The sequence below is a fragment of the Babylonia areolata genome, chromosome 2 (assembly GCF_041734735.1).
Source record: "Babylonia areolata isolate BAREFJ2019XMU chromosome 2, ASM4173473v1, whole genome shotgun sequence".
Taxonomy (NCBI): domain Eukaryota; kingdom Metazoa; phylum Mollusca; class Gastropoda; order Neogastropoda; family Buccinidae; genus Babylonia; species Babylonia areolata.
The window spans coordinates 6,110,633-6,124,243 of record NC_134877.1 but is presented as its reverse complement, the minus strand read 5'-3'; the positions used below and the strand labels follow the sequence as shown (position 1 = coordinate 6,124,243).

General features: G+C 43.6%; 2 protein-coding genes across 3 annotated transcripts in view; both read right to left on the bottom strand.

The window, feature by feature from the left end:
- Positions 1–12,506, bottom strand: part of LOC143297028 (cytochrome P450 2U1-like) — an 18,602-nt gene extending 6,096 nt beyond the window's left edge. The window contains exons 1-5 of one of the 2 annotated variants that reach the window (XM_076609191.1): positions 12,308–12,497; positions 11,976–12,046; positions 10,050–10,424; positions 7,485–7,781; positions 5,324–5,566 (exon numbers count right to left, since the gene is read on the bottom strand). In XM_076609191.1, the coding sequence (XP_076465306.1) occupies positions 5,324–5,566; positions 7,485–7,781; positions 10,050–10,398 (889 nt within the window). In that variant the 5' untranslated portion in view covers positions 10,399–10,424; positions 11,976–12,046; positions 12,308–12,497. Of the gene's footprint in view, positions 1–5,323; positions 5,567–7,484; positions 7,782–10,049; positions 10,425–11,975 lie in introns of both variants that reach the window. The other variant, XM_076609182.1, reaches the window with a different exon arrangement.
- LOC143297011 (cytochrome P450 2B5-like) overlaps positions 1–13,611 on the bottom strand; it is a 54,465-nt gene that overhangs the window by 24,312 nt on the left and 16,542 nt on the right. The gene's annotated exons all lie outside the window — the stretch shown is intronic.

Sequence of the window (13,611 nt, the reverse complement as noted above, 5' to 3'; positions counted from 1 at the left end):
ATAGATTGATAGACAGACAGACAGACAGACAGACAGACAGATAGATAGATAGATAGATAAACTGATAGATAGATGATTATCAAAATAAGAGTGGAGATCACAATTTTTGCTCTTTATTTGTTTTCGTATATATTCCACGTCAACATAATATCATTTGTAAGATAAAAACAGTCATCCCGTAAAAAAAAGTTTTGCAAATGCCAGAGAACGTGAGAGATACTTTTCATTAATCCTGAAGAAGACAAAGACGAACGACAAGTTGCAGTATTTCTGGATTGCGATTCTACAGTCCCCTTTACAGTAATGCCACTTTAAACTGCATTCTTTTGACAGCAACGAACGTATTCATTCGTTCTAAACACTTCCCATTCAACCTCTTGATAAGTTTGCTTGTCCATGAAGCCCTGTAACCACACTGACAGAAGACAGAGCTTACAGATCAGAGTGCCAGTAGCCTTTCTTTAATTCACTGATTGATACGGATATTTATATAGCGCCTATCCTCAGTCGATGACCAAGCTCGAAGCACTTTAAAAATACGGGGTCAATTGCATAACAGGCTGCCTACCTGGGTAGAGCTGACTGACGGGTGCCACTTGGCACTCATCATTCGTTTCCTATGTCATTCAATCGGATTTCAGGCACGTACACATACACACTCATACAGACAGTTGCACTCCTTCCTCTTGTAGTTGCACTAATTTTGCTTTGCAAAATGTGTGATACCCTCCATAAGTACATACAAAGCAGTGGATATGCTTCAAACGTTTGCCAATATTCGGCGGTCAAGGGGTTAGAATTTGTGAGGACAAATGGAACAAACACACCAAAGTTCCTCATAACAGTTCGTTGAAGTTTTCATTAAATTGTTGGCTCAAACGCTTAGGGTCTGATGTAAAGGCAATTTGTATTGTTCGAGAGAGAGAGAAGTAAAGGCCCCTGGACCCTGGACTGTTGAGCCTTGGTGATAAGCGATCTTCTTCTTATGCCTATAGCTCTGCTCGGGAACAAAGGGCCGCAACAGCACTCCTCCAACGGACACGGTTTGGGGCGATCCTCTTTATCTGGGCCCACGTCATTCCGGCTGCCTTCACTTCAGTGTCCGTACTTCTTCTCCAAGTCTGCCTGGGTCTGCCAAGTTTGCGTTTGCCTTGGGGGTTCCAGTCAAGTGCCTGGCGAGTGATGTTGAGTGGTGACTTGCGCAACGTGTGGCCTATCCACCCCCACTTTCTCTTTTTGATTTCTTCTTCTATGGGTGCTTGTTTGGTTCTGTCCCAGAGGTCTTCATTTGAGATGATTTCAGGCCACCTGGGTCCGTATGCACGTCGATCCGGATAGAGGGCTATCCGCGAATAGCGCCTATTCGGGTGGATAGGCCGCAGATTTTGGTATGTACGTCAGAACGCATAAGCTATCCGACTGGGCTAAACGCGGATAAAGTTATCGGTGCCTCGGGGGTCAGATAGCGAGCCTAAACGCGGATAAATATGGCGGCATTGATGTTTTTCCAAGTGAGACAGCGACGGCAATTGCGAAGAAACCGCATCTTTCGTGACAGAAAGAACCCGTTTGACCTGTACGATGACCATGACCTGTTCCGAAAGTTCAGGTTTAGGCGGCAACATATTTGGGAGCTGACAAACGAGGTGCCTTCACCTTCTCGGCTATCTTTTTCCATGTATCTGTCTTCTGAGGGTTGGTTACACTCGGATTCAAACTGCTGAATAACAGCGCACGTTCCACCTGCATCTCTTCCAGAAATACTAGAATTTCATCAGCACTGAAATTTGGCTTCCTAGTGCGCTTTGAATTCTCCATGGCAAGTAATACAAACAATAAAAACTGGGACTGACGAAAACCGACGAAGCACGTACCAGCGGTAGTTCCACGAGGGAGGGTATGTCTAAACCGAAAGCAATGCCTGCTGCACCGCGGTTTTCCAAAGAATCTATAAATAGCGCGCCGTGTCCTGCCCCGTAAACGTGGAGAGCTATTCAATCGCGAATAGGGCGACGTACATACCAAAACCGGAGAGGGGCTAATCGCGTTTAAGCTCCGAATAGCTAACCGCGTTTAAGCCCTAAACGCGAATAAGCTAATCGGGTTTGACGTGCATACGGGCCCTGATGTTCAGTATGTTGCGCAGGCATCTGTTGACAAATGTCTGGAGTTTGTTCCTGTTGGTCTTGGTAGTGCGCCATGTCTCTGAGCCGTACAGCATGACTGACTTGACGTTGGTGTTAAATATTCTGATCTTGTTGTGAAGTGAGAGGGCTGAAGATTGCCAGATAGGTCGGAGAGTTCTGAAGGCGTGTCTCGCTTTATTGATGCGGCTCTTGATGTCATCGTCTGCTCCACCATCCTTGCTCACTACGCTGCCCAGATATGTGAACTTTTCCACTTCTTTGATCTCTTCCTGCTGTAATCGGACTGGGTCTTGCTGCTTGTTGTTGATGCGTAGGATCTCTGTCTTTCCGATGTTGATCCTGAAGCCGGTCTTCTCTGCCTCTATTGCGACGCGGTCTAACTTTTCCTGTGCGTGTTGTTTCGTGTGGGAGAGGAGACTGATGTCGTCCGCGAAGTCGAGGTCTTCCAACTGTTTGGTGAAGGTCCACTGGATGCCGGTCTTCTGGCCTGCTGTGGATTGCCGCATGATCCAGTCCACCACCATCAGAAAAATTGTCGGAGACAATAAGCAGCCCTGACGTACACCGGTTCGTACCTGGAAGGGGTCAGTCAGCTTTCCCTCGTGTATGACTTGGCAGGTGGCGTCCTTATACAGTTGCTGGATGATGGCAATATATTTTAGAGGAAAGCCGTAGTGCTGCATTAGTTTCCATATCACCTCCCTGTCCACGCTGTTGAACGCCTTCTGGAAGTCCACAAAGACGCTGTACAGGGAGGTCTGCCACTCCAAGGACTGTTCAATAATAATTCTCATGGTGGCAATGTGGTCCGTGCAGGATCTGTCTTGATGGAAGCCTGCCTGTTCATCTCGCAGGGTCTTGTCTAAGGCGGTCTTCAGCCTGTCCAAGATGATTCTTGTCAGGTATTGACAGAAGCGTAATCCCTCTCCAATTGCTGCATGATGACAGGTCGCCCTTCTTTGGAAGTTTAACGATGTAGCCTTTCTTCCAGTCTTGTGGTACTGCTTCTGTCTCCCAAATCTTCACTAGCAATGGGTGCAACATGTCAGTCGATGTCTCAATATCTGCTTTCAGGGCTTCTGGTGGTATGCCATCTGGTCCTGCTGCTTTTCCAGACTTAAGGGACTTGATGGCTTTCATGGTCTCCAGCTTCGTTGGTGGGTTGATGTTAACATCCAATAGCTCTACAGCCGGTGTCACGTCAGGGGGGACTGGTGGTGATGGTCTGTTCAGGGTATCTTTGAAATATTCTGTCCATCTTGCTCTTTCTTCTTCTTTTCCGGTGATGATTTCTCCGTTCTTGTCTCTAACAGGTCGAGTGGGGTTACTTGTTCTTCCCGACAGAACTCTGGTGATCTCGTAGAGTCTTTTCATGTCTCTCTTTCCAGCTGCAGTCTCAGCTTCCTCCGTGAGCTGGTGAATGAAAGCTCGCTTGTCTTTCCTGGCACTCTTTTTCACTTGTCTGTTGGTCTCCCAGTAGAGTGCCTGCAGCTCCTGCCTCTCTTCTTGGTTCTGAGCCAGGTTGATCTTCTCCTTCAGCTCTTTCCTATCGGTGATGAGCTTCCATGTGTCAGGTGATAACCATTCCTTGTGTTCCCGTGTCTTCTTGCCCATTACCTTGTTGCACGTTGATGTCCAGATGTTGCGCAGTTCATGCCATTGGTCTTCCACAGTTTCTTCTGTCAGTCCTTCCAGTACGCTGAACTTGTTCTTCAGTTCAACTTTGTATTCATTCACCTTCGCTTTGTCCTTCAAGCTGTAAACGTTGTATTTGAAGGCTGGTCTGTCTGCCTGGTCTTTGTAGGCCTTGAGCTTGGTCCGTATCTCTGCTACAACAAGATGGTGATCTGAGGCTGCATCTGCGCCCCGTCTAGCTCGCACATCGTGAAGACTTCTTCGCCATTTTCTGCCGATGGTGATGTGGTCAATCTGGTTCTCTGTTTTTCCGTCTGGTGAAACCCATGTAGTCTTGTGGATGGTCTTGTGTGGAAAGACTGTGCCTCCGATGACGAGGTCATTGAAGGTGCAGAAGTCGGTGAAAAGCTCTCCATTCTCGTTCTGTTCTCCCACGCCGTGCTTGCCCATGATGAGCTCTTTTGCGGTGTTGTCTGCTCCTACTTTGGCGTTCATGTCTCCCATGATGATCTTCATGTCTCTCTTTGGCACTCTATCGATGGTTGCCTGGAGCTGATTATAAAACTCCTCCTTGTCATCTGCGCTGGCTGCATTTGTCGGAGCGTAGCACTGGATGATGGTGACCTTTCTGCCCTTAGAGTTGTATCTGGCCAGCAGCATCCTCGGTGACACGGGTTCCCAGGACAGCAGTGCTCGCGCTGCTTCAGATGTCATCAGCAGTGCTACTCCGTGTGTGTGTGGCTGGCCTTCCTCCTGTCCAGAGTAGATGATGGTGTCTCCATTTAACAGCCTTGTCTGTCCGGTTCCATTCCATCTCGTCTCGCACAGTCCAAGGATCTTGAGGTTGTATCTATGCATTTCTCTACTCACTTGTGCTGTTCTTCCGGTCTCGTATAGGGTTCGGATGTTCCAGGTCCCTATCCTGGTCTTGCGCTTGGTTGTCAGAAGAGTTTTCGGCGCACTGGCTTCCCGAAGGCTTTCACCAGCTCGCGTCATGAGCTCTACTTGAGAGGACTCTTCCTCAACCATGCTGTTTTTGGTATCTGCTGTTGCGGTTTCTGTAACAGACTTTTTTTTTAAAGAATTGGATTGTTAGCCCTATTCTAACCCCCAACCTGGAGGACCAGTGAGCGCCCTTCGTCTGGTCTCTACCCCTTGACCTGTCTGGCTTGGGTGGCCCTACCAGGAGACGAATCTCCCGCCAGCATAGCTCTCAGGGTCACAGAGACACGCAAGCCCCCCAGCCACGGCAAGGCCGCACTCATTGTGGGGAGAATAAGCGATCAGTGTGGCGTAAATTCTTACTGCAATCATTGCATTTTGTGAACTCTTATATGTTGAATGTTCAAAAACTGACATCCTGACCTCTAAGCTCTGTCGGTCTCAGGTGACAGCCCTTCTCAAGCGATGAGCATACTCATCAGCAGCAGTTAAGGGGTTAAAGCAAATTATTGAAACTCACTCTTGATTATTCACGGAGAGTAGACGAAACACACACACACACACACACACACACACACACACACCTCAGTTATACAAACCTTCCAGAGAGGTGTTGACATCACCATGGGCTCTGTGCTTCTGAATCTGCTGCAGATAACAGTGAATAAAATCCTGGTTTTCCTCCCTCTCCATTGTGTCTTTGTCTGCCGTTTCTTTGTGTTCAACCACCTGCTTGTCCATAAACCTGTAGATTACTTCAGTGTTGTTCTTGGACTCTTGCTCTCCGAAGGGGTCACCAGGAATGTAGCCAAGTACTGGAATGAAGTTCACGATGGCTGTTCCTGCGGTTAAAACAAGGCTGGTCACAGAAACGTTATGAATGTGTGACAAAACGTCGTCCAGTCGATGATCTTTTGGTCAATTCCTGCAGCTTATGAGTAAACGGGTACTAAAAATGTCAGTTTTGTTGGGGGAAAGGGGGGGGGGGGGGTGGAGGGGGGCGCAGGGGGGGGGGGGGGGGGTCACCTGCAATACAATCGATGAACCTTTGTGCTGCTGTTTTTGCATATTATGAGTAGCGAATTACTGGAATTTGGAATTTGCATAAACATGTTCGACTTGTGTACAAGCATCAAAACATTTTAGCTGTGGAAAAAGGATATCGTTTTGTATACAATCGATGAATCCTCGTGCCACTGTTTTTGCATATTATGAGTAGCGAGTTACTGAAATTTGGAATTTGCATAAACATGTTCAACTTGTGCACAAGTATCAAAACGGTATAGCTATGGAAAAAGAATGTCGTTTTGCATACAGTCTATGATCATTTAAGCAGCATCTATATTGCCACGAGAAACCAGTTACAAAGGTTACAACAATGTTCGTGAAAGACGAAATCGTGTTGTATACAATTGAAAGAGTTTGGATAATCGAGGTTTTTTGGGTTTTTTTTCCAATTATGAGACAGACTGTGATGTCTTAATTACTGTTGTCACTGTGTGTCTCTCTGTTGCACAAGAGCCCCTTCTCTGTTCAGAATGTTAGATTTGAAGGTGCGTAAGTAGGCAGTGGAGCGGTATTCGTTATTCTTTCTCCAAAGTATGTATGTGCAATCTATATTTCATGCTTTGTAAACTACTTTGGACAAATTATTTTCATCATACTGCTGTGGGCTGATTCTAAATCAGTTTCATTTATTTTTGGATCAGAAATACCCTTGTCTTTGAAACGCTAGTTTGGAGGTTTGTCTCAGATTGAAAGGCAATGGTGTGGGTTTCTGCTGGGTTTCCTTCGCATGGTGGATAATACTGGAATGAAAACAGTTCGATAATCTGGCAAAGTGAGATACACTGAATAACAGTAAATTCAGTTCGTCTAATCTAAGACTGTTTCAGACTTTCATCACAGAAACTGTGTTCGATTTTTAGAACTATGCACTTATGTTCAAATGCAACGTACATACAAAATGGATTTTGAAATATTTCCTATACACTTTACTGATTACAAAAACATTTTAGACTCTGGCCATAAATCCCACCTTGTCAGTGTATAGCAAAATCGTTATCTTATTATCAAGTTTGTGCATATACTCATCACATCCATTTTCTGCAATCAGTGACCACGAACTTTTAATGACATGCGATGACGTGTCGTTCATAGGTTAAATATTGATGATCAGACAATATGAAAGGCTGAAGCTTTGTTACAGTCATAAGATTTAATACACCATTACTTACTTAAAAAAGATTAATGAAGCAGAATATTTTCTAGCCATTGACCTTACAAAATCATTTGACAATGTCAAAATCCTCTCTTCTGGACGTCTGTGTTTTTATTATTTTGTCCTAATTTCGGAAAGGCGCAATTGCATAACTGGTTAGGTGTTATACTTATGATCACGTGTTCTTCTATGACAATGATTCTAGGCTCTGTTTCAGCATCATGGTTTGTTTCGGGAAAGGCTCTTTATTTCGATGTTCCTTAATCCACACACATGTGAATGGGTACATGACGGATCTGGGAAGGTTAAAACGGCGACGGAAAAGAAAGGAATGGGCCCCGCCTTTCCCATTCCAAAACCTCGACACTGTGAATATGGAATCACTCATGGTCACATAGGCTATGGAATCATTTCACCCTTAACCTAATTTCAAGAAATGGGTGTCAGTTTTGACAAATGAGAACATTACCGCAGTAAACTATAGTGGGCAGTTTCCTGAGCCTATCTCTTTACACTTACCACACCTGGTTACGACAAACCTGAGAACAATTCCACGTTGCGATCAAAAATGGCCATGTAGTGGAGAAAGTCAGGGTCATTGTACTCGTATCGCTGTCCAAAGACGATGGAGCAGATGTTGTTGGAGACGCTGGCCTGGGTCAACTTCGCTAGATCGACAGGCGCCCCCTGGTGGTCTTTGATAGCCCGGATGTAGTGGGTGATCTCCTCCTGGATCCTCTCAGCCAGCACGTTCTTGCCCATGCCCATCCGACGGAGAATCTCCAGGGATGCCTTTCGTTGCTCCTTGTTCGTGGATCCCGAGGAGCCTACGATGCCTTTTGTAATAACAGAAAGAGATATAACTCTGTATGTGCAAGGATTTACCTTTTCAGTTAGATGTGTTCTTAAAGTTTTATATATTTACCACCCGCGTGCTCCTCCGATCCCGCCACTTCTGTGCCCCACACCCCCACCCCCACCCCATCCCTCCCAAAAGAAGAAAGATGTTCATGAACTTCTCTTTGTCTCTGACAGTCTGTATGTCTCTCTATCCTGTCTGTCTCTGGGTATTCTTCCACTGAAAGCTAAACTTAGATATAATAAGGGTTGTCATATCCACAAAATTTCTGTATCGCTTCAATGTATTGATAAGTCTAAGTCCAGTCTTTCTTACCCAGGTGGCTGCTTATGGAATTGAATGTTATCAAGCGATTAAAGTGAACAGAGTTAAAAGTATCCCTATATTCAAACACGCATACCATTATTATATCTTGAAATAATTTGTAAATGTGCTTTAAGCCATCATCAAAAAATAATCCACAATGTGATTAATTACAAGTATTGCATTTATGCCTCTCACTGTACTATTTATACATGACTTTGTACTATATATATCCGTTAATCAATGTATATGTAATGTGTATGTTTATGTTATTTCGTGGGTGTTTTGTTGTTTGTTGTTTGTTTTTTGTTGTTGTTTTTGTTGTTGTTGTTGTTGTTGTTGTCTTTGTTTGCTTGTTTGTTTGTTGTTGTTTTTCTTTTTGTTGTTGTTGTTGTTTTTTTTTTGCTGTCTTAATAACTTGCTTTTTCAAACAGGCCAGATGCAAAAATAAAACAAAAAAACAGACAAACAACAACAACAACAAAAACAAAACAAAACAAAACAACAACATCAAAAAACAGACAAACCGACCAACAAAAAAAGAAAAAAAGAAAAAAAAAAGAAACAAACAAAAAAAAAAACAAAAAAAAGACAAAAAAACAAACAAAACATTTGCGTTTATTCCTTTTGCCTCTTGAACTAAAAGTTCGCTTGTTCCCTGGTGCAGGCTTCAAGCCGAAATTGTTTTTTTAGTCCAATATATGTATGTGCATCCATGCATGCATGCACATCATTATGTATGTATGTATGGCATCTATTTATCTATTTATATTTGTTTTTTTCTTGATTTCCATATTTTCTACTATTAATTAATTGATTGGTTTGTTGACTGGTTGATTGATTGATCAGTTGGTTGATTGGTTGATTGATTGATTAATTAACATTCCTATTCCTTTTCTGCTGAACTTCTGTGAGATGAGATCAGTGCGTTCTGACTTTGATGTACAATTGGTAACTTTTGTGCATTTTTAAGAGATGTACAAATTTTGCTTTTGGTTTTTCTTTAATCGCAGTAGGAAGAAATCCAAACTATGACCGACATCCCGACCTGAAGGCTTAGTCCTATATCAGAGAGGTGACAGCCGTTCACTGACGAGTACACCTGTAAACAGCATTCCAGGGTTTCAACCGACTGTTTTCCTAAAGCCCAGCACTTGAAAACAGGAATAACGCGTATCATTTCGACGTGAACTGTTGTATTCGATGATAATGTTCGCCCCAAACATGCCTATGTTCATGACAAAAATTCCCAAACAAACCAACTGTCAACTCTTTTTTTTTTAGTATGTCAGCATATGTGTGGGGTTTCCTTGCAGCTGTTTCTAACTGGTGATGTTCACGGTGTGTCATCGTCACACTAGAAAATGATAGTAATGCTCCCACATCATCAACATTATCATCATTATCACCATTACATCTTCTTCTTCTTCTTCGTGGGCTGCAACTCTCATGTTTACACGTATGTACACGAGTGGGCTTTTTTACCCCGCCATACAGGCAGCCTACTCCGTTTTCGGGGGACGGGGGTCCGGGGAGCTGGTGGGGGGGGGGGGGAGGGAGTATGCTGGATATGTTCTTGCTTCCATAACCAACCGAACGCTGACACTGGATTACAGGATATTTAATGTGCGTATTTGATCTTCTGCTTACGTATACACACGAAGAGGGTTCAGGAAATAGCAAGTCTGCATATAATTTTTTGTTGACCTGGGAGATCTGTGAATATCTCCACCCTTTACCCACCAGTCGCCGTTACCGAGATTCGAACTCGGGACCCTTAAATTGAAAGTCCAACGCTTTAACCAGCACGCTTTAAGACAGCACCATCATACTTCACTTTCAGTCCACGAAATCATAGGTAGAGTTGGGTTCAAGAAATGTATATCAAAGCCATTTTGTTCGGGTCTTGGGTCTTGGAACGAAAACCATCCCTCAGACTCACCTTTGTACTTGGCAATCCGAGTGATCAGGATGGAATGCGGACGGCCCGAGAAAGCATCAGCAAATTTGACCAGGCCTTCACGGATGGCTGAGTAGCTGGCCAGAACCACCACGAGCTTGCTTCCCATGTACAGACTGAACACGTCGCCATACTGACGCTTCCACGCCATGAACTGGGACCGTGGGTCCTTGCCCAGGAGGTGCAGGTGTCCCAGCAGGGGCAGGGCACGTCCGGGGCCCGGGGGCGTGCCTGGGGGTCGTCTGGTGGACAGCCACCACAGCAGACACAGCAGCACCACCCCTCCCAGCAGGAGAGATGTGGGGTCGAGCGATGACGTCAACACAGACATTGGTGCTGTGTGTATACTGAAGATACCTGTAGGAATCAAACTGAAATGAGCACCTGTACAAGAAGAATTGTTCTGGGGAAAAAAAAGAAAGAAATGAGAAAGAACAAACATGTATCAGTGCTTTTGAAAGACGTAAAATTGCTGTTTAGTTCCCTGTGAAATTTCGATATAAAAACAAACTTGCAGTTCTTGCTTTTCGTTGTTTTAATGGTTCATTCCCACAGTATCTCTGTCTTTACTTTTTGTGTATCACTCTTTTCGTACTCTTCGTTCTTCCAGTGAAAGTTTGCAAATCCTTAAAACCGTAATTGAAGGCATTTCGGGAACGTGGTTTCAGTTCAAACGGCCCCTGTCACTGTTTTAATGGTTAACTCCCTCTGTATCTTTCTTTACTTTCCGTGTACCACTCAGTTTCACTGTCCCGCAAACTGGAACTCGCTAGCAGACTGGATTTAAAATTAATTTCAAGACATGTTTACTTTACCAAGCTTTCGCTTAGTGATGATACTGGCTGTGTACGTGTGTGTGGATGGCTGTTTACGAGTTAGTGAAATAATTGTGCAAGTATTGTGCAAGGTAAGTGTGCACAGCGTATTGAGATGCATAGCGCAAGATATGCGCTTTGTAAAATGATTAATTACTATCATCATTAATATGATTAAGATAACTGAAGGAATCTTGGATTCAAGCTGAAATGAACATCTGCCGAACAGATCACGTCTGATTCAGAACATTCCTGCAATACTGCATTTATGAAATACTTCACTCTTTTTCTCTCTCCCCCCCCCCCCCCTCCACCCCCCTTTTTTTCTGCCCCATCATCCGCACCGTTTCAGTGGCATTACTCCCACGCCGCTCATTTAGATTCCCCCATACACGGCGACACCCGGGTTCGTCCGGCACAGTTCTAGCGTCAGCAGTCCGCATGGAACCATCGATGTTAGGTCGCCAGGAGGCCACACACCAGAGGAGAACCTGCACTGCTGCTGAGTCACTTCGGTGATATTCAGTGGTGCCTGTTCTGATTTAACGTACTTAGGACACCACCTACTAAGCCCCCTACTACCGACAATAATGGCTTAGTCGCTGATCCAGACTGGGTGAGCATCCTTCCCAGAGTGAAGACCGCCACCACGTCCCTCCAACAACAGCCCCCCATGAATCTACCAACACTAATACTTCACTCTTTGTCAAATGAACGAAATATCATATTTGCATTTACAAATGTCGATGTCTTTGAATATTCACACTGATGGTAGATTTAACTCAAGTTTACAAATATAAATACAAATACATCGTAGCGTTAAATAAACATAATAAATTCGTAATAGTCTTTCCGATGTGCCACCGTAATGTTAAAGCATTAAAACATAATACGTTTCCATTTGAGTTAAGAGAATATGACATGATCAAGCATATAACGATCACACACACACACACACACACACACACACACACACACAAGTTTGGCAGGCGTACACACCCGTACATAAAGACCTTGTATACACCACTTGACAACTATCATCCGACATAGAAGAAACAACAGAGAAAGCAAAGGGAAAATACAGCAGACTTACGGCAGCAGTAGGACGAGGAGACGAAAAGACTGGAGCCCTCCACGAGAAGTCGGCAGTCTCGAAATGTTCTCCTAGCCGATGGAAACAGAGAAAAAAAATGTGTCATTCGGTCACTGAACTCGTGTCTGTGGTTATCGTTATCGCTGTATATTTGGTACACGTTGTGATCGAGAAAAACCTTCGTCGGTTTTTTTTTTCTTTTTTTTCTTTTTTTTTCTCACTTGATTAAAAAAAAAAAAAGTGAGTCCAAGTAAGTCCAAGTAATAACCCGGTGTTTGGTTGTCTCTGTGTATGTGTGTGTATGTGTGGGGGAAGAAATACAGCAGACTTACAGCAGCAGTAGGATGAGAAGACAGCCCTCCACGAGAACTCGGCAGTCTCAAAATATTCTCCTTGGCACCCGTTCCTTATTTCAGCAATCCCTATGTTTGTTGTTGTTGTTGTTGTTTTTGACTGGGAAGATAAGTGGCTCACCGAAACAGAAGAAACTGAACGGTGTCAGTCGGTCAACGAATCCGGTAGACGAATTGTAATGGTGTGCATGTCTTCTTCGCTTGGGTTCGTGTCTGGTGTTATCGTTGTTGCTGTTTATTTGGTACACGTTGTGACCTTCGTCGGTTTTTGTTTGTTTTGTTTTTTTTCGTTTGTTTCTTTGGGTTTTTGGGGTTTTTTTTCCGTTTGTTTCTTTGTTTTTTGGGGGTTTTTTGTTGTTTTTTCAACTGCGCTAACACGGTGTTCGGTTATCTCTCTCTCTCTCTGTCTCTAATAACAATGCACCTCCAGAACGGGTACAAAAAAATAAAAAAGAAGCCAAAATATTTGCACAATGAATTTACCCTTACATGTTTTTCTTTTTTGTTCACAAAACTTTCATGTGACACTGATTAATAGCAGTTGTTTTATTTTTTGTTGTTGAAATAGGAACTGCTTTTGCTCAGTATGGAAGTTACACTGTCACACACATCTCTCAAATTCACTTGGTAAAAGAACGTTAGGCTGAATATATAGTAATTATTAGTAAATGGGACATGATTTTCTCCAGGCATAAAAAGGCTTTTATGTTTCACACTCATTGTGAAGATCTTGCACTGTCTACAATCGCTCAGTGAGTATTGTTCGGAAAATACTAGATCGAACACAAGTCAGTTCATATTCATTAAGTAGTATGCACTTGCGATTGTACCATATAACTTCTATTACTTGTTATGGCCTGTCCGCTTTTTCGAAAGAAATACAAATTATGGACAGATCACTCAGAATGACGCTAAGTACACCACCGACGTGTTTACTGCATACGAATGTTCTATAAAGAAGATACTAAATCAACTATGAACATTACAAAACTTGTAGACACACTAACGACTGGCACTTTTGTATCGAAGGTATCGCAGTGGCTGCTAAATGAAAACAACTGACTTTTTTTTCCTTTTCTTCCTGTGAACCACCACCAAAAAAAAAAGAAAGAGGATTTCGGTAATATCTTCAATTCTTAGTGTAGGGATCATGGATCATTAGTGTAGGGATCATGGATCAAAGTAGCATTAAATGACGGGCTGGTGCTGTGCGGGTCAGGGTTTATCCTTGGGGAGCGCTTTGCTAGCCAGAGTGTTCCAGCCTAGATACTGCGAAATAAAAG